We start from the raw sequence: 20,663 nt of genomic DNA, 5'->3' as shown, positions 1-20,663 counted from the left end.
GCACGTTTAAAACTCCTCTTTGGTTTTTTGTTCTTTTCCTTTCAGCTGCACATCCAAGTGCTCGCATGGCTTAGATGAATTGCTTTTTTAAAACTGTTGTAACGATGTGCTTGAGCTTTTTCTGCAGCCTCCATTCCTTTCAACTCTCAGTCTTTCAGAATATTCTGAAGCAATTCTGTTTTAGGGTGGTGGCATGGAATCAGAGTTATCTCTTGCCAACTGTATTCCCCTACGATATTTCTTGAAATACGGATGCATGCTTCAGAACAGCAGGCAGCACCTGTCTGTGTACACCCCCCGCGTGAGCCTGAGGACCCGCTCCTTTCTCGTTCCACCACACATCTCTTGAAATGCCACCTTCATTCAGACCACACACTCCCAAATTAATGCCTGGATATCCCCACAAGACACACTTGGAGAGTGTTGTTCACTTTATTGTGAAACTTCATTTCTTCTCATCAGAGAAAAGTCCAGAATTTGGCAAAGCTGGTCAACTTTTAGCCCCACTAACCTTGTCATCGAGGTTAAATATTCTTCCCCTTTCTTGGTCCATAGCTGGACCTGGCTTTCTCTGTCATTCCTCAGAGGGATTGAGTTTAGGATGACAGGTCTTAATCCATTCCACAGTGGCAGCAAAAGGCACTGTGATGACTGAGAAGGAGGCACTGGGGTCTTGGGAGGAGACTGAATACTCCCAAGGGTCCATGTAGCATTGATTCTCATGCCTACTGTAGTGCTTATCATGGTTTAATCTTAAGCACTTTTGCCACCAGAGAATACCAAAAGGCAGGGACTCTCAGGCATCAGTGGAAAGTTCCGGAGAGGGTTTTAGTATCTTTATTCATCATTCATTTCTTCGCTTGTCCTTCTATCTTCCAGTGGACCAGTGGTCACCAGCCTTTCCTGCATGCTTAGAGAATGATAATGTGTACCTTGCTCTGGCAAAACAGATGGGTAGCTCCAGAGGGTAAGGGTGTTGGTGTCCCCCACACTATACCCTGATCAGAGAGCACCAGAATGAACAGGGTCAGCCTCTGCCCCCGGGTGCCTCAGACTGGCAGATGTGGGGTGTCAAGATGCCGCTGGTGACATAGCAGAGTGGGGCGCTTGTCTTAGAAGTCTTTTCTGGCGGGAAGTTGATGTGAGACATCACTGAGTTATCAGGAGCTTCATAAAAAGGTGACATCAGGAATGAACTATGGAGTACATGTTGGGAACTTCCTTTCCCACTCTCAGTGACCTAGAGTCTCCAGCTACAGGGACAGCCTGACCACTCCCTGGTCATCAGTGCTGATCTGCCTCAGCTTGGAATCTTGGCTGAGATTCTCGCCTTCCATCTTCAGTCTCTCTGTCATCCCATGGACTGTCTGCTTTCTCTTTAGAAGCTTCCTCTCCTCCCCGAAGATTCTCCTGCCTTTGAACCTTCATTCCTTGAGCTGTGTCTTTGGCTCTTTGGCGGTGAAGAGCTCCCTGAGCTGGCCCCATCTCTCTCCAGTCCTGAGCCCAGATGTCTCACTGCATTCTTTCTTTCTCTTCTTTCCTTTTCTGTCCTCCAGGGCATTGACATTTCTTGTCCTTAAGAACTTTTCTCTGGGCCCAGTCTCCCAATTACCTCAGTATCTTAGTGGAGATGACCTAGAGGCCCTTGAATCCTGAGAGGGCCTGCCTCTGCTCTGCAGGCTTAAGGGGGATAAAGTTTAGGCCTGTGTTTTCTGGAAGCATCCTGGTGTGGAATGAGGGGGCCTTCTGCAGGTAGAGCCACTATTTTTTTCTGGGGATCCACAGAGCGGACTCAGAACCCTGGAGTAAATAGGATAGCCAAGGCATGGCAGGAGGAGACTCTCCCTGGGCCCCCTGGATGCAGTAGCCAGGCAGCCCAAGAAAAGGATAAACTTATACTGTCGGCAAGGCAACTCCAAAGAAGCAGGTGACCAGAGCTGGGCTGTCTGGAGGGAAGTGGTATGTAGGAGAGGACCCTGGGCTCAAGGAGAACCACTGCCCTGGGCTCAGGTTCTAGCTTGACGGCCCTGAGTGAGTCATTCAACCTGTCTCCATCTGTCTGTGGGTGTGGAGAGAGGTGGGCACATCCAGTGTGCCAGAGTTGTTGTAAAGAGGACTTGAGACCCGTATGGAACTCCTCTGACAATTGGCGTGGCGCCCACAAATGCCCAACCACAGGGTCTAGCTAGAGCTGATGTTCTAAAGGCACCCTGGGTCAAATGGGCAGAGACTGGAGAGCAGAGTGGGGAGTGAGCTGTCAGCCCTGAATGGGCTCTGCTTGCCTCTTGACCATGGACGGTGCATCATGAGACAGTTTAGACAGACCCGAAACTGGTAAGGACCATGTTCTTCCAGGCAGTGCAGAGCCTGAGGTTAATGTTAGTGGCCCCTGCAGCACTCCAGAACTTCCCTGGCCTAGGTTAGGAGGAACATATCACTTCTCAAACCAGACTGCTCTAAGACAGTCTTCTCACAAGGTAGCACTGAGCAGCCTCTGGAAAGGAGGGCTGTAGTGGCCACCCGCAGCCAGCCCAGCAGTCCAGCTGGGCATGGCGAGGGGTCAGCAGCACCTCCCCTTGGGCACTGAAGGAGGCCCATCCAGAATGCATTAGTTGATGTGGTGGGTACCAGTGATCCCCACCCTGTCCTGCTCTAGGATCCACCTCAGTGAATGCTGCTGTTGGCATCTCACAGCACTCAGACCTGAGCTGACCCCAGCCAGGGGGACGAGTGCCTTGTGTCTGCCTCGCAATAGTCCTCTCCTGTAGGAGGCTATTCTCATTTTGCAAATGAGAACACAAACTCAGACAAGTCGAGCCCCTTACCCACATCAGTATGTGACTCTTGCGAGAACAGCCAGGCCAAAAGCCAGAGGCCCTGCAGCCATTCTTTCTGCCAGCCCCTGAGAGTCACGCTCTATGGTCCCCAACCTCCCATTGTGGTCCCCCCGCAAGGGGTGAGCTGCTAAGGTGGCCTTCCGCTTTCCACCCAGGAGACTTCAGCACCCTGCAGAGCTGGTGGCAGGCCCCCTGGGAGACCTGGGGGCACATGGACATGTCTGGGGTGGTTACCACGAGACAGCCAGAGCCTCTCTTCTGCCTCATGCATCACCTTTTAAATTGTCAGCAGAGTTCTGATTCCCCAGTGATTCATGTTGGAGGTCGTTTCTGAACAAAGCAGAAATAAGCCCAGCTCCACCTCGAGGTTAGCTGGAGCGGTCACTGCAATGCAGAAAAGGGCCAGTTCTGAGCCGAGGATGGGGGAGCTTGTGAAAATCTGGATCTGCAGTTGCTCTTCTGAACCTTCCTCTCCTTCCAGGCTTCTGTATGTCATCTTTCTAGATCTCCATTTTAAGGCATAGGGATTTGGGTGGTTAATTGCCATTGATGTTTGTGGTAATTACACATGCAAATCCCTATGCACAGGGGTGGAACGTGGCCCACTAAGCCTTTTTGTTTTGTATCTTTTATTTTAAGCAAATAACCGAGATGGCATTTCACAGTGTTACTAATATGCTGCGCTATTAAACTCATGATGAATATATTACTTTCTGCAACTTTGAGTATCGGTTCATTTAACTGACTCTAATTTTGAGCCTTACCTGCTTTGCAAAGCCTTGCTTTTCGCTAGATTGAGCATCCCATGTGGTAGGCTGAGAGCTTGGTGCCTTCTGCACCATCCCGCCCCACCCCTGCCCCAGCCAGAAGCGAGTGTTTAGGCTCTTGGTCCAAATGTGCTGATTCGGGAGAGCTATGTCTGGTCTCTCCGTTTAGATGATGAGGTAACCGTGGGGAAGTTCTATGCCACTTTCCTGATACAGGACTACTTTAGGAAATTCAAGAAACGGAAAGAACAAGGATTGGTGGGAAAGTACCCTGCGAAGAACACCACAATAGCCCTACAGGTGAATTGCCCTCTTGTTTTGTTTTCTCTTTTCACTAACAATGTTATGAGCTTATTTGAAATACTAGAGAGCTGACTATTCATGGTTGAGCAGTACCACAAGGATTTTGTTTAAACTGGGATACTGCACATTTGGGGGACCAAATGTGGACTGGCCATTTCTGGCCCACAAGGTAAGTGCTTCCTCCCTTGCCTTCTCCACTGTGCCTTGCACCTGCTGCCGCTGGCCTGTGTGCAGGGCCCCCAGGATGGCCATGGCAGGAGAGGAGTGAGTGCTGCCCTCACACCCGGTCCCTCCAGTCTTCTCCAAAGGCAGTATCCTCCAGGCAGGCCCATCTTCCCTACAGCCCTGGGCTCAGGGTCCAGCTGCCTAGTGAACAGCTTTCCATCTGAACGCAAGTGCTTTGTTTTGTTTCTGTTTGTTTCTTACCCCACTGCTTGTTGGTTTTTGGTCCATTTCAGTAACATCCATCACTTCCTAGTGTGTACTATGCGTGTGCGTGAGCGTGCGTGTGTGCATGTGGCGTGTCTGTCTTAGTGTGTTGTCTTCTGATGGCCATGAGGCTTGCTGTGCAAATGCTGCTCGTGCATCCAGGCCAGCCTCGGGCCTCTCTCCCCTCCTCCAGCCCAGGCCCTGCCACAGCCCCCTAGAAATGTGAATGTGGCTTAAGGAACCTTGGCATCCATGCATCTAAGGGATTTAGAATCCCAAAGCTCTGGGTGGGAAGCCGGTGTGTGGATGGGAAAGGAGTTAAAATAGAGACTTGCAGGAAGAGGGGTTGGGAAGAGCGGTTTGTGATCAGTGATGGAGAAAGCAAGGCAAGGAGGGATGGAGAAGATACTAAGAGCAGGGAAAAGAAAACTACAAAGGTCAGCAAGCTGTCAGCAACCAAGCCCGTCATCTCTGCTACTGGAGTGCTTTAAGTACGTTGTGAGTAAGATAAATTCCTCCTTTTTTTTTTTTTCAGTTTATGCCAAAATTATTTTTATGGCACTATTGTCACATGTCTCAAATGTGACCTTGTAGGTGTTGATAAGGTTCAACCTGGAACAGTCCTTCACTTTTTTCCAGGGACAAATACCCAGCCTTGCTCTGTGTTCAGAGTGATGGTAACTGTGAAAGTGAAGCCTTGCCTGTGATACTGCGAGAAGAACCATGCATCCGAGTGGTGGTGAATGAGGAGCGTGGGGTGCATGTGTATGTGGCAGGCTAGTGATGACCTTGCGTGACAGTGACTGCTGATTCATGGTGAAATCTGTTCAACTCTGCTGGCCATAGGCGCTGGGGGCATGCTGGTGGGGCAGTTGGACTCCGAATCCCACTGAAGACAATCTCTGATCTTCTCTCTCTGATCACATGTCCTTTTGGTAGCTCAGAGAGTCACAGGTTCAGTCACACGGCTTGTTGCTATCTCAGAGGATCTGAGTTAAGTCATCTCACCTGCGTCCTGCTGATCTGGTTTGCAAAAAGGGCATCCCTCCTCCTGGATTGCAGTTCACAGCTAGCCTTAGGCAAAGCAAACTGAAAAGATGTGTTTTCAAATTGAAACAGGTCTCTGGTTCATACATTCTTGAGGGCAGATTGGCCATGTTAACCTCCAGCAGAGGGAGAGATTAATATGCTTTTGGAAGCTCTTCCCCCAGAAGAAGAGACTAGCCAGATTTCTGAGATCAGTGGGTACCTTCTGCTTAGAGGGAACTGCTGGCTGTTAATGAAACTTAGGTGGTGGGGTCAGAACTTGACTTTCTAGAGAAGTACATCTTTCATCAATGGCATATGTCAAAATTTCTAGTAATCGGCTTAGCTCTGTTACAGAACTTCAATTTTCTCTGAAGGACATGGATGATGAACACTTGGGTGCAAGTTTATTTATACCTTTTCTGAACCTCCAAGACTTCCCAATTAGACAGCTTCAGCGCTTGCTCTGGTGGCTGGATATAGAGTTTGATGTTATAAGACATGCATAAACAGCACGTGGCTGAGTAATCCATTTCACCTACGGGGTTCACTGAGCCTTGAGCTGAAGGACCAGATGGTGCTGACACGATGCCATCTTAACCCATGGTCCTGGGTTAAATAGTCTATGGCATGCTGTTAACATACTATTGAGGATTTTAGTCTCCTAAATGTTTTTCGTTTTCTAGAAAGTTAAATTTCTTGAGTGAAACTCAAATTAGAATTTCAAGCTATTCAGTATTTCAAGTTAGATGATACCAACACACATTCACATGGTTACTTTGGGCGTTGATTCTAAGTCTATAATTTATGTTGAATACACAGCATAGACAATTAAGTTGTGTTCATAATCTTAACAGATAAATTCTGAAAATGAATTTGATTCTGAAACAAGCATTAAAAATAGAACTTTTTGTCCCCTTGAAGGATAATTCTATTTACATTTTTGGCTTCCTCTGCTGAAGAAGTGGCTCTAAGTGTGAATTGTTACTCCATGGTTAATTAGCATGAGGAGGCTTTCCTTCCTCACGAGGAACTATTACTTGACGATGTAGCAGTGGGGGAAATGGGGTCATCGTGGGAGGAGTGTGCTGACTGTGCTGCTAGGAGGGGGACACACCTCGGGGGAAGCCCCTGGGGGTGGGCATGCCTGTGGGGGAGGGGCGCCCTGCCGCTCGAGGTCAGGGCGCCCGGGACTTGGGACTGAATGCTGGTGGAGTGGAGCATGGCATCCGTGTGAGCAGGAGCGAGGACGTGGCGTGCGTGCTGGTGCTGCGGAGAGCGTGGTCGCTGAGCTTTGAGAACTGGGCACCCCCGTTCCACGGAAGGGCTTCCGAGGGCACACAGAGGCGCGTGGTCTTGAACCCTGTGGGCTCCGTCTGATCTCCCTCTGTTCAGACCAACTGCAGTCTGGCCTCCCCCCCCAAGGGGCGTGGCGCGAGGCACTCCTGCCTCTGGGGAGGGGCTCGGCATCCCGCGTCCTCTGGCCTCTGTGATCTGAGTGAGTGTGCGGTTTCCATCCATTCGTGCACCCATCTCCATCATTAAAACCGACCTTCTCTCCAGCCCCTCTCCTGAGGGAGCCGGAGAGAAGCTGCATCAAGCCTTTTGATTTTCTCTCATCTCCTACACACCATATTCCCTTCAGTTTGACTCCGCATTTGCTCTTCATTCATTGTTGCTACATCCGACTGACTCGCGAGTTCCCACGAGGAGCCAAGAAATAAAGGAACACAGCCCTGCAGCCAGGGAAACTCTCAGTCCCCTTCCCCGCCAGCAGCAGTGCACCTGGACTGTCCCATCAGACCTTCTAGATGAGGACCTGTGCAACTTACAGGCACGGAGGAGTCCAGTGTCCCTTCAATAAGAAAAAGAAAAGAACCCAGAGTGGGAGCAGTTTTGTTCATTTCTCTTTCTTTCCAACACTCAAGCATCTCCTTTATTCTGGTGGAATCTGAGGAGACTCTGTCCCACCCTCATCCCAGATGGTAGCCTGCCCATCTGAATGATAGGAAAAGTCTGGAGGGCTAGCCTTTTTACCTGTTTGGAAGTTGGGTTTAGAGAAGACCACTGTTTCTGGCTATGCAGAATTAGGTTGTTAGGTTGGACAGGTTTAAAGCCTGTGGCCGGGTCACCAGATGGGACTGCAGGTGCTCAGGGGGAGAGGTGGGTGGTGTGCCAGATCAGAATGACCCTCAGTCCCCTGCTGTGCCTTGATGTGGCCTCAGGGAGTCTGCGTGCATAGAGAGGGGATCCCCCCAGAGGTTCAATCTGTGGAGGATGCTATTGTCACACCTCCTCAGTCTGAAAAGTAGTGAGATTCTTTTTTTTTTTTTTTTTTTTTTTTTTTTAAAGGCATGATTCTATCTAAAGCCATAAATGGGCTCTTTTTGCATTTTTTTTTTTAATATAAGAGGAGAACAGATGCTAACAGATGAGATTTCACTGGCTGATTCGTTTGTTTCAGATGCTTGAACGGATGCTTTAGCGTTTTCTGCCTGAGCTACGGCACCAAGCTGGTTAGTCGGAAGGCGTTGGTGGCTAAGGCCTTGAAAGGGCAAACTCTCACGTGGGCTTATTTCTACTGACACAGCATTTCGGGAGAAATGCAGGCAAGCGCAAACCCAAGGCCCCGGGGAGACCCCTTCCAAGCAAGGCACTCCTCCAAAAGGCAGAAGCGGGGCCCTGGCTCATCTGCGGAGCCATGGCTGCCTGTCGCGGACGCTGCTCACGGTGGCTCCTTTTCATGAAAGGGAACGTACAAGTTTTAACAGTTTCCCTTCCAAGCAGAGACTCAGAGAAAGGGAAAGAGTGAGAGAGAGCAAAAGACAGGGGCAGCCGCCCCACAGAGAAATGAAATGAACACAACTTCCTGATGCTGGCCAGTTAAAAAAAAATTATAATAAAAAAATTAAGCAGACCTGCCTAAGGTGGGCAGCTGACTCTGTTCCAAAGTCCTGCATCCCTAGTTTGCCCGAACTCCCAAAGACTGGCAGGCCCCTTGGCGCTGAGCTGACAGAGTTCCTTTTATATGCCAGTACGTCATGACCTCCTGACCGCCCGACCCTGCTCGCTGCGGTGACCCAACCCAGAATGCAGTGAGAAGTGGACAGGCCAGGAAGCTCAGAGACACCCATTGAAACTAACACATACACCCGCATGCCCAAACCAATCCAGGCAACACCTCAGGGTCCATCTAACGTGTCCGCGGGAAATGCCACCACACCCAACCTCATCTAACATTGTCCGTCTTTAATTCGCGCTCAGAGCCAGTCTGGGGATGCCTCTTTGGAAGCAGTGTGGTCTAGTTTCAAGGACACCGGGAGTCAGGGAACCTGGGTTCTAGTCCCAGCTCCAGCGTTCACTTGCTGCGTGACCTTGGGCAAGACACTTAACCTCTCTGTGCCTCAGTTTCCCCATCTGTAAAATGGGGGTAATAATGTCGACCTACCTCACAGGGCTGTTGTGAGGAATAGCTAAGTGATTGTAAAGCACTTTGAACGTATAATTGCTTATTATTAAGACTTCAACAATAATAATATCATATGCCTGTTTACTACCAGAACTTTAAGAAATCCTTGTTTTCCTTTCATCTCTTTTCTGTACTGTAGTTATCCATTGAGAAAGAGAATTCTCCCCTTTTTCCCATATCTAGGAAATGCACAAAGAAGTAAATGAAGGTCACTCCTCAGATTGCATTTTCGCATGGTAAGAACAGCAGATTTTTTTGTCCAAGGAGCTGGAGGATGAGGGCATCTGGTCTCAAGTTCTCAGTCGTTTCCCAGTAGGGGTCGAGGAGTCTGCACCTCTTATGCTGAGCCCAAGATGTCCAGAGTGGCCAAGCAGAGTTTTTAAATTAATATTCAAAAGTAACCTTAGTGCAAAGGTCATGGGGAAGATTCTAAAACTATTGAAGTCTTTGTGTAGAGAAAGAAGGGCTTTATGATCCCCTTTCACTTGCCCTGCTGTGTGCAGACTTGAGGTGTGTGTGTGTGTGTGTCTGTGTGCGTGTGTGTATGTGGGAGTCGGAGGCTGAGGTGGAGTGGTGGGAGGAGAGAGCTGCAGTCTGTGGGCAGCCCTGTTCCTGAACAAATGGCTGATTCTCCAGGCACCCTGGCAATGCAGGAACCCTCAAGGCCAGGCAGAGTGTGGGAACGGAGGCCCGGGCGGGGGAGCATGTTTCCTTCCGGCCTGTCCCAGGCAAGATTGGCAAGGGCCCTGCCAGCTTTGCTTCTCCAGGAAAGCCTTTGTGCCTGTGACCTTTGCCCCTTGACCATCGTGGGTCACCCCTCCTGGATGATAGTGGACCTCTCGGCCTCACTGTAGAGATGGGCTCAGCTCTGCCCCTGCTCCCACATGCGTACATGGTACCAAGTCTAGGAGCCCACTGTGGGTTTTATGGATGCTTACAGCAGAGGCTGAGGGCCTGAGAGCACTATTCTGCTTCACACAGCCCTGTATGTGGAGATGCGGAAGAAGGTTCAGAGCCAGGCAGCACATCCAGTACCACGGACCCCTTTGGAGACATACACCTGCATCTGGTCTCAACATTATCCATAGCTGTTGCTCCTAGCACCTTAGTTTCCCACACCCTGCCAGCAACCTGGCCCCTCTCCCACACTCCTTTGCAACCTGTCAGCCAAAAGGCTAATGCCTAGCCCAGCAGAGGTCCTCTGGGATCCTGCTCTCGTCCAAAGTCCTGCTTCTGTTCTGCTTGGGGTATATTTCATATAGAATCTATTGAGAATTGATGCATCACCTGCATCACCCCTGAAAGGCAAGTGGGCACAGGTGAGCCCATCCACCTCGGACAAGTGACCCCTCTGTCTGTCTTTGACCCTCTCCGATGTTGAGTATGCTCATGCTCATCTGCATCACCCCCATCTCCAAGGGCCAGTGTGAGCAACTCTTTCTAGATTTGTGTCTGGCAGAAAAGCCCAGAGCTGTTCCGATGGGTGTGGTCATGCAGGCCTTTCTCCCCAGGCCTTTCAAATAAATAAAAGCTGGGAAAAGGCAGCTTTCTGGATAGGACATGGAGCAAGGTTGAAAGGAACCAAGGGAATCTTGCCCCACTTGGGCCTGCTTGTACTGCTGAGGAGCAGCATTGGGTGATAGTAGCCAAGGCCACTTTAGGAAAGATGATCAGCTACTGTGAGGGCCGCCTCCAGCTTCCACTCACAGGGGGAGTCAGGCTTCCCGAAACTTGCTTCAGTCAGGCTACAGAGACCGTGGCAGTAGAGTACAGCTTCCAACCTAGAGGAAGTTGTCAGAGATGACTCAGAATCTCTACAGACACAGAGCAAACTTGGCACCCAGCACCAGAATCCGTGGTGCTAAACTCAAGCTCCTGGATAAGAGGTTGCACACACCAATAGCCATCCCAGGGAAGCAAAGGTAAGATTGGGTAGCAGGCCCTTCTCAAATAGTACCCAATACTGTAGTTAGGCCCAATTAAAAATCAATCCACAGGACTATGGTACTGCATTTCATGTACTTTCAGGAAGGGGATTGTTCCATCTGAGAATAGTAATTGCTCAAAAGTCTTTGAAAAGAAGTTAGGGCACGTTATATAGCGGTAAAAATCTTAGTTATTGTCATGTTATTTAATAATATGCACCCAGTATCTCTCAGTATCCCAGGTGTATCAGGGTTCAATTGTGGACAGGAAGGAGTCTGTTAAATACCACAGAGTCCTTCCCAAGGTGGGTCAGTACCTGGGCGAATTTGTTCTCCTCAACACATCTTAGACCTAAGTAGAGGTGGCTCTTTGGGATAGTGGGAGGGCATATATTGCTAAGGCACAGTGAAAATAACTCAATAAGTGCCAAAATCTCCCTCAGAGAAGCCACTGGAAGGACAGGAGAGGAAGGTCAGCAGAACCACAGGAATCTAGATGGGGCGGAAAATCTGACACCTGAGGCAAAGGTAGTGTTGCCTGTCAGAGGATGAATTGGTTGGCAGTTCTCAAACTTTTTGGTCTTAGGACCCCTTTCAAATCCTGAAAAATTATTGAGACCTCCATATAGTAATATTTACTGTCTTAGAAATTAGAAGTGAGAAACTTTAAAAACACAATAGTATGCAAGCACAGAGATGCCAGGCAGTGCCAGCACATCCTGCAGGTTTTGGACCCCTCACTGCACTCTCAGGAGACGATGCAAGTGTGTGAGACAAATCACAGTGACCTCACGGAGTCTTGGGGTGTCTGGGGATATCCAGGGCCCTTGGACCACAGCTTGAGAACCACGGTTCCCGGGGAATGATCCAAACCCCCTTAAAGGCAGTGAGTGCGGAGCCTTACGTGATCGCTTGTGTTCATGAGGCTCCTGCATAGTGGCACTGTCCCTGACCACAACCCTCTCCTCCTCTCTAGCCCACTCACCAAGACCTGGGGCCACCTGTGTGCCAGTGTAGCCAGCTAAGCTCAGTCCTGTGGCACGGCCACGTCTCTCTACTGAGCTGATCTGGAGCAACAATGGTCTGAATTAGTGCACGACAGAAAGTGTGTTTCAAAATCTTGGCTCCTCCAAGTGGCAGAATTGAGACTCGGGGTACATGCCAGACGACCAGCTTCAGTGATGCCCTGTGATCATCCATCATTCCTGTGCTGACAATGGTAGTGTAAGAGCTCTGCTAAATTAATCAAAAGAAGGCTAGCTCTCAGTGTGCGACTGAGACTCACTTCCCATGCTTTCCCATTAGATGTGATGATTTTGTCTTGCTGGGAGTCCATGTGGGAGTTTGGGAGAAGTGGGGCCAGTGTAGGATCATGGGAAGAACCAGCCTAGCGATCAAGAGTCCTTGCTGAGACTTACACTAGTTCGGGTGTGTAATTTAGCAAAATGGGCATCATCTTGGCTTGCCCTTTTTCTCAGAATTTGGTGGAATACCAGTACGTGGCTCACCATGATGGGAGTATGTGCTGTCGGAATGGAAGTGAAGTGATGATTTGCAGTTTCTGCTGAGCCTCACTCTTATGTAGTGCTGTCTTTGTTTTTTGGGAAACTAATAAGAAGCTTTCTGATTCTGGTTTTAAAACTATAACCAAGAATCAAGGCAGAAGGGGCTGGGGATGGAGCCCAGCTGTAGAGTGCTTTCCTAGCACACCTAAGACCTTGGGTTTGGTCCCCAGTCTGGAAAGAAAAAAAAAAAGAAAGAAATCAAGGTGGAGTTGAAACAGATAGGTATCTTAGATTGTTTACAGGGAAAGTCGTGGATTACTTGAGGTCATTTGTTTAAAATTTCCTTTAGCTTTCAGAGTGGCAGCGGCTAACCTGGTTTATGCAGCCAGTGCTGCCCCTGGGGGGACTTGTGGGGGTATTGTTACCACTGACTTTTCAGTGAGAGTACCAATCACTGTGGATGACTAATGGACTGTCGTGCCCATGATTCGAAGCCTTTATGTCTGACACGAGGACTATTCACAATGGACACAAAGGCCATACCATGACATTTTCCCTGGAGAAAAGCAACAACAAAATAAGGGGTGTGCCCGAGTGTGCGGAGGAGGCAGAGGACAGCTTGTAGCTGAGCAGGTTTATTCTCTAAGAATTGAATCTCCAGCTCTTTTTTTCTAACAGAGCTAGTCTAAAATTGTCCCTTCCAATCGAGAGTGGGCCAGATCTTACGAAAGAGTTAACCAGAACTTGTCATTAGGGAGATGACAGTGTGCAGGGCCAGCCTCAGCTGAGTGAAGCCTGCCTGTGGTGGGAATAGGCTGGAGCCTGCAAGCCCAGCACCCAAATCCTGAAGATGGACAGCCAGGCCCAGTCCCGAATGGAGACTTTCCTCTCTTTTCTGCACTGCTACAGCGTAGGTTCAGGGCGGGTCGCCGGGCGTTGGTGTGTGCGTGCTGTGGTGTGAGAGCCGGCAGGTGGCTGGTGTGTCTGATGGAGCTAGTTTAGGGGGAGAGGCAGAGAAAGCATTTTATGTGCATCCAGGTAGGAGAAACTTAGCTCTAAAAGTGGGCAAGAGAAAGGAAGATAATGAATGTGTGTATTTGATGTCAAAATGTCATGATTTTATGCTGTTGCTTCAGAAATGTTTAGAGAGATTTTATAGATTTATTTTTGGTGACTTAATCATCGAGTAGAGTAAATATCTATAAAATTCCAATTAAATGGTGTCTAAATTTTAAAGCAGCAGTCTACAGGCAAAGCGCCAACATTTCTTTTTTAAAAAATATTTATGATAATGATAACATCTAGCGTTTTAAAATCAACCAGAAACTAGGCTTGATTCTGTTTAATATTTTATAAGATTGGACATCTTAAAACAAGTCAATAATGTTTATATTTTATAGCGATTCTGTGTTTATTCAAAACCATAATTCTACTGTGATGTTAATGGAACGACTTTCTATGGCTTTGTTGGTTTAAGTACTATTGACCACATTTCAGATTAAAACAGTATTTTGCAGAGGTAGACACAGACATGAAATATGAAAGAATAGATAATTTTACTGATTGTAAAGTGTTTATTTCAAGAAAAAAATGTTCTTTTTAGGGTTGTGAAAGAATAACTTTTTCAAGGGTTTAAGATAGTTGTTCTGTACTCTTTGAAACTGGAATTTGTGCCTATGGAATTTTTGGAGCAGCCGAAGCTACCTTTTAGCTTGATATGTGTGCTAGAAAACTTTCATTATCATGTTTTGTGATATGTAATAAATTCAGGGTGCTGTGCTTAAGCTTCATTTCAATTCTAGTTTGGGGACTTCTGTGCCCCCCGCCCCAGGTCCCATGTGAAAGAGCAAAGTCAATCCTGATTCTGACCAGGTGTGCTTTGTCCTACGTGGTACAAGCAAACTAGATTTCTAAACTGCTGCTTTCATGTCTGGGAAGAGTGATGCTATCCTCCTCTAATGTCTTTTTAAAAAATATGTTGTCATTATTTGTCTTGGGAAGTGGCACCTTTGGTCACCTCTCAACCTTCTCCATAATTTATGTTGCGAACAAATTCTCTGTCCTGTGTCTGTTTGCTGCACTATCTTGTCGACTAAATTCTACTCTTGTGTACCACTGAAGATGTGCTGGAGACAGTTTTTGTTTTTATTATGCAATCATGTTATATGTGTATTTCAGTGAAATGTCAACCCGACAACAGAGGATGATGTTAAAAATTATCCAAATAAATAGTTTTCTATTTCTTTTAATCAGGCCTAGTCCAATCAGTTGAATGACAAGCAGGGCTGCCTGCATTTTGTATGGGAGCACTCCTGGCCCCTGCTGCCTGGAACATGGGCTGGTGTGCACTTACTTGGGACTGCCGGCTTAGTCATCGTAACCCTGTTTGTTTTGTGGAGACAGAAGCAGGTGTCTCAAGCCTGTCTCCTCTTATTTGTGCCTCAGCTGTGTAACAGACCTTTTTCTTCCCAGTTGATCCAAAATCAGACAGAGACCCTTGCTTAGCCTTGATAATTGTACCCTAGAGAACTCTGAATGAGGGCCTTGAAGGCTGTTGGGCGCGCGGCCTGTCTTCCCATGCCTGCAGCTGTGCCGAGAACCAGCTTCTGCCAAGCTAACATTAGTGTTGCCCTAGCGAGGCAGGTGGGTCTGCCTCAGAACCAGACGACTCCCCAGGCTCGGACGTGCTGGACTTGGGGATCCTGGGAGGGAAGGCGTGTGTGCGTGCGTGTGCGTGTGTGCTCCTGTGCCCGGGACCGGAGGGACGGTAGAGCGACAAGCAGCTTCGCCAACCACACCAAGAACTGTTCTGGGTTGACCTGGCACACGGCTGTCTTCCCCCTGCAAGACCACAGTACTCACAGCCAGGAACCTTAAAGCTTTGACTCTGGCGCCTCCTTTGTCCCCACAATTCATGGAAGAAATGGTAGCCCTATATTTACAGTGGGTTCAGACCACACCCAGCCTGGTGTCCCCTATTTAACAGCTTCATCTCCCAGGCTGGGTGTGTCTATGGACAGTTGTTTATGAAGGGCCTCTTGGGACTTTCCTCAGCAACTTGACATTCTAAATGGATGTCACCCCACTGTCACCTACAAAAGACCAGTTTTGAGCATTCCTACCCGCAGGGGGCCCGGCCCCGCCAGGTCTAGCATGGCTGCTTCCCTTCCCAGCACCACTGCCAGGCCTCCACCCTACCACATGCATGTCTCAGGCATGGTCATCATTTTCTGCCTATGATCTTGCCACAGCTGCCTACCCCTCACCTGGTATCGAGGAGGAAGGACAGGAAAGTGGCCTCTCCCCTGGGGCCTGGCACTTGGCCAGCTCTCCTTTGCACACCACCCAGACCTTGGAGTCTAAGCAGCAGGAGAGCTGTCCAAGACACCTTACTGTTCTGCTAGCTTGCAGCAGCTGCTGGGGGACAGGCAACTGCCATGAGGAGGTGCCACCTGGACACAGGACCCTCAACCTGGGGACAGAGAGGAAATGCCTCTTTCAGAGACAAGTCCTGTGGGAAAGGATACTGTAGCTGCATGGTTCCTGTGAATCATTAAGTCAGCATGCTGTTTTTCTTCAACTTGATGGTCAAAATGTCGTCACTTTCTCAGAGCCACAGACCGCACCTTCCACATGTACACAGCCCATCAGCATTTCAGAATATTTGCCCGTGAACAGTGGATGGGCTTCTCCCAGGCTCTGTCCTAGTAGTTCTGTGGACTGGAGGAGGAAGACCAGCTGCAAGGCCTCAGGGGAAATGCAGAACCTCTGTGGACACCTGAGGTGGGGTGGGGTCCCCCAGTGGTCCTGCACTGCCTGCAAATGCTGGTGAGCCACTGTTTGTCTGGGTCTTCAGAAACACTCCTCTGTTGGCCAGTTTTAGCTTGCTCCCCGGCTACAGGCAAGGCCACCACAGATGGCCACAGCGGCCCACTGCACAGCGGCCCAGGTCTGTGTGCTTGACTGCTCGGTCACAGTCGAGTGTGCTGGTGATTGTAGCGTGTGTGTGTCACTCACTGTTCCATGGCTTTTCTGCAAAGCCACTTGCCCCAGTGGCTGCTTGGTCTGCTTTTTCCTCTGGTGCCTGCACCTAGGCCACCTCATCCTGGATACAGCCAGAGGGTTTCTGTTGCCCTCCATGTAGAACAGCTGAGCTTGGTTCCCTGCCCGGTTCAGGGCGCGGGAGATGGTGCTCTGCAGGCCGTCTGTCCAGAGACTGTGACTGATGGAAGTGTGCTCTGGGCTGTGGCAGACCCTCGTTCTTAGAGCCAGCCAGTGCTCCATGCAAGTCGTGGGGGGTTGCAGACTTCAGCATCCCAGCCTAGGACCATCATGACCTCCTGACCACACCCAGCAACCCTTAGACTGCCTTCAGTTAGAGTCCATCTGTCTGTTTCTTAGACTGGCCTTTGGAGAAGGCTTCCCCTCCAACCACTGAATCAGGCAGGAGCAAAACCAAGCCCCAGGCTGGACCTAAGGCCCCATGTTGTCTAACCTGTTCTGCCATTTTCATTGATCTAGGCGGGATTAAGGACACTGCATGACATTGGGCCAGAAATCCGGCGTGCTATATCCTGTGATTTACAAGATGACGAGCCGGAGGAAACAAAACGAGAAGATGAAGATGTATTCAAAGTAATTATAACACATCTAGCTCCATACTGGCCACCTGGAAGTAGTGGGGCAGGATTCTGGTCGGGGCAGTTATGATCCATAGAAGAGTCTGGAGAATGCAAACCAGCTGCAGGGTCTAGAGGGGCTGGAGATTGTGCCCTCCCCACCCCCAAGGCTCTCTCACCAGCACCTCTTCTAGGCCAGACCAGCTCCTCCTCTGAATCCCCCCTGCCCCTGACTGTCAGCTTTCAAGGAGCTTGGCCACAGCCACTGGCCAGTGTGGAGGAACATCCTGGGTTCCTCAGAAGCTGCACATTACCCATCCTGGGCCAGCTCCTCAATCTGCCCCAAGCCAGAGGTCATGCCTACTGCCCCACCTTGGGCCTGCCCACCCACCAGCCCAGCTGGGCATAAGTCACCTCAACTTGGAGTGACCAGAAGAGCACAGTTGAGTGACAGCCAAGAGACTGCTCCCCAGCTCAGGAATTGGTAACCTTCCTCATTTCAGGAGGACCAACTGCCACATGAATACATTCACCCTGACCACCGAGACACTCAGATTGTTTTACAGGGATCCTATGGAGCGTGCCTAGAATTTATTTTTCGTGTAGAAAAAAATTACCTAACATAGCTAGCCTGCATCAACTACTTGTTAAATTACCTGGTGTTGTCTCCCATTATTTTGCAGAGAAATGGTGCCCTGCTTGGAAACCATGTCAATCATGTTAATAGTGATAGGAGAGATTCCCTTCAGCAGACCAATACCACCCACCGTCCCCTGCATGTCCAAAGGCCTTCAATTCCACCTGCAAGTGACACTGAGAAACCGCTGTTTCCTCCAGCAGGAAATTCGGTGTGTCATAACCATCATAACCATAATTCCATAGGAAAGCAAGTTCCCACCTCAACAAATGCCAATCTCAATAATGCCAATATGTCCAAAGCTGCCCATGGAAAGCGGCCCAGCCTTGGGAACCTTGAGCATGTATCTGAAAATGGGCATCATTCCTCCCACAAGCATGACCGGGAGCCTCAAAGAAGGTCCAGTATTAAAAGGTAACCTTTAAAATGCATTTGCACCAGTAATAATGTCTGCCCGTGTCAAGTCTGTTCATGGAGCAAGGCGAGTCTCTCCTGTGCTCTGGCACATGGAGACTCCCTGTAGACACTTGTATTAGAACCTGTGAGCACTGCCAAGCTCATGGCCGCTCTACCCACCAAACACGTGGGACCTAACAGACCAGGGGCCACCTGCTGTCCTATATCCTGCTATACTGTACAGGGTGCCCCTTAAAGAAGCAGCTGCAAAATCCATGTTCCCTAGTTGTGCCAATTTGCCCTGGGTCAGGGGTTGGTGGATTTCTTCTGGAAAGGGCCAGAGAGAGAATAGTTTAGGCTTTGAGGACTATTGGGTCTCTTGCAACCATTCAGCTGGTTGAAAGCAGCCAGAGACTGTATTTAAGTGGAGGGGTATGGCTGGGTCCTTGTAAAACTGTGTGCATGGACACTGAAATTTGAACTTCATGAGACAACAATTTTATTTTGATTTTCTCAGTTCTTTATAAATATAAAAAGATCTAGCTCATGGGCCATGCAAAAAGAAGTAGCAGCCCACATTTGACCCCTCAAATATAGTTTGCCCACCCCTACTAGGAGATAGCTTTAAATGTTGTTGGAAATGTTTAACTTTTGTCTTCTCCCTCCCTTCCATTGTCATGCCTTTCCTGGATAGAACTCGCTATTATGAAACTTACATTAGGTATGTGTTCCTTGCCTGTGTTTTTGTGTTAAACACTGTGCTGTGACATTACCAGCTGGCCTCTCTGAATGCGAAGGAATGAGAAGCATTTCTTTGAGCTACCAAGTAGCCTAGTAGGTTTTCACAACTCAGGACTGTGGCCTTGGCAGTCAGAGGTGGTTGTTTCTCTTCCTAGCAAAGCAGCTTTCAGATCTGTAACACAGACTTGTTGCCACCAAGGATTTGTGGCCCTATGCCAACTATGCCTCACAGAGCCCAGCCTGGGTAGCTGGGCAACTCTGGGTGCTTAAAAGTCAGGATTCTTGTGGAGGCTTAGGAGAGCATGACCCAGGCCTCCTGAAGAGGAGGCACAAGATCTCCCTGGGCATCTCCCCTGCATCCCTCAACCTGCATGCACTGGGTTCCATTCTGTGCCTGTGGAGCTAAGTTGAATTGTGGGTAGGACAGTTATTTCGTCAGGAGCAGGAGGAAGAGGACTTCTGGTTTTGTTATTTCTTGTAAGTTTGGGAGCCACAGGGCCCCAGTAGGACGAGAGTGAGGCGGTGAAGCAGCACAGCTCTTCCCCTGGAGAGAGGGTTGTCACTGAGCCTGGCTGGTGCTCCTGAAGCTTAAGGCCAGGAGGATCCAGGTGTCAGAGAGATGGTTTGACAGCCTTAGAGCAGGACAGCCTGGGAAAACTTGGCATTTTCCATGAGAGCTCCCTTGTGACTGTTTTGCTCTTCCTGGTTTGCTCTGGTGGGAAGTCAGTGGTACGGAGGCCTCTTTGTTCCAGGTTCTGAAGTCTCACTGAACTGGGGCAGCAGGACGAGAGCAGGTGGCCCAGGAACCCTGGGTTTTTCCCACAGGACTGCTGAACCCTGGGCTCATTTCTTGCTTGGTTCTCCAAATTATGTCTGTGCTTTTGGTCCAAAGTCTCTGGGCACAGCAGTTTTGCACCAGTGTCATGCACGGTACTGAAACCACACACTCAGCACCCTTGCCAGGGCCTGAGGCAGGTGCCCTGGGGAGAAGCCAGAGGAGCCATGTGGCTGTGGGAACTGCCTCCCCAGGCTCTCAGACCTCTCTCTCACCTTCAGGTCTGACTCAGGAGATGAGCAGCTCCCAACTATTTGCCGGGAAGAGCCAGACATTCATGGCTACTTCAGGGACCCCCGCTTGGGGGAGCCGGAGTATTTCAGCAGTGAGGAGTGCTATGAGGACGACAGCTCTCCCACCTGGAGCAGGTGAGGCGCTCTGCCTGTCCGAGGTCAGCAGGATGCCCCCTGCCGCACGCTCAGCATTGCCCCGGAAAACTGGGCACTGACAGGAGTTTCACACCTGCCACCTGCTGTCCCTCCACGTACCCCTGAGGCCTTTCAGTAGGAGCGGGGCCTTCCTGTCAGATGCCCATCTTCTGAGAGAAGAGGTTTTACTCAGCTGACTCGGGAGCTGTGTTTGCAGTGGCCTGGCCAGCCTGAAGCTCGGCTGCACTCTGGATGAACAGCTCCTGTTTAGGGCACCTGGAACGGGCACTGTGCTTCAGACCCACGCAGGCAGTGCAGGGGGACCAAGGTCGCCTGCCACCCTCTTCTCTGAACTCCCTGTCTCACTGTGGCCAAGGGGTCACCAAAGTAGAAGTGGTACTGCTGTGAGGTCACATCTGTCCCTGGCCACAGGCTGACCCTTTCTCTTCTCCTCCTGACATTTCCTCATCTCTCTCCAAAGCCCAAATTACACAACCACTGATTCTGAACCAATGGATCCCAGCTTTCCTTCAAGGTCCTTTTCTTCAGGGTCTTGCTCATACCACGTCCGGTGCTTGGATGCTGTTAGCCATCTCTGCAGGCCTGCTCCACCCTCTCTTCAAGGGCCTGTACCAGGGCCTTGCTCTTCATTTCCCTGCCTGGAATTGAAATGTGTCCCCCTGTATCCCCCACCAAAACAAAACCCTCTCACAGAACCTGCCACGTGCTGCTGTCTTCTGGCCTGGCTCCTCTCCTCCTCAGCTTGTACTGAGTAGTGTGCTTGTGACCTTTTTCAAGCTCCTTGT

General features: G+C 49.6%; 1 protein-coding gene across 1 annotated transcript in view; it reads left to right on the top strand.

The window, feature by feature from the left end:
- Positions 1-20,663, top strand: part of Cacna1d (calcium voltage-gated channel subunit alpha1 D) — a 306,525-nt gene that overhangs the window by 277,861 nt on the left and 8,001 nt on the right. Inside the window, 5 exon segments of the mRNA XM_047530661.1 lie at positions 3,774-3,904; positions 16,783-16,896; positions 17,564-17,931; positions 18,608-18,634; positions 19,711-19,857. Of these exon segments, the coding sequence (XP_047386617.1) occupies positions 3,774-3,904; positions 16,783-16,896; positions 17,564-17,931; positions 18,608-18,634; positions 19,711-19,857 (787 nt within the window).

Source organism: Sciurus carolinensis, chromosome 17 (genome assembly GCF_902686445.1).
Source record: "Sciurus carolinensis chromosome 17, mSciCar1.2, whole genome shotgun sequence".
Taxonomy (NCBI): Eukaryota; Metazoa; Chordata; class Mammalia; order Rodentia; family Sciuridae; genus Sciurus; species Sciurus carolinensis.
This window is presented reverse-complemented; position numbering and strand designations above follow the sequence as displayed.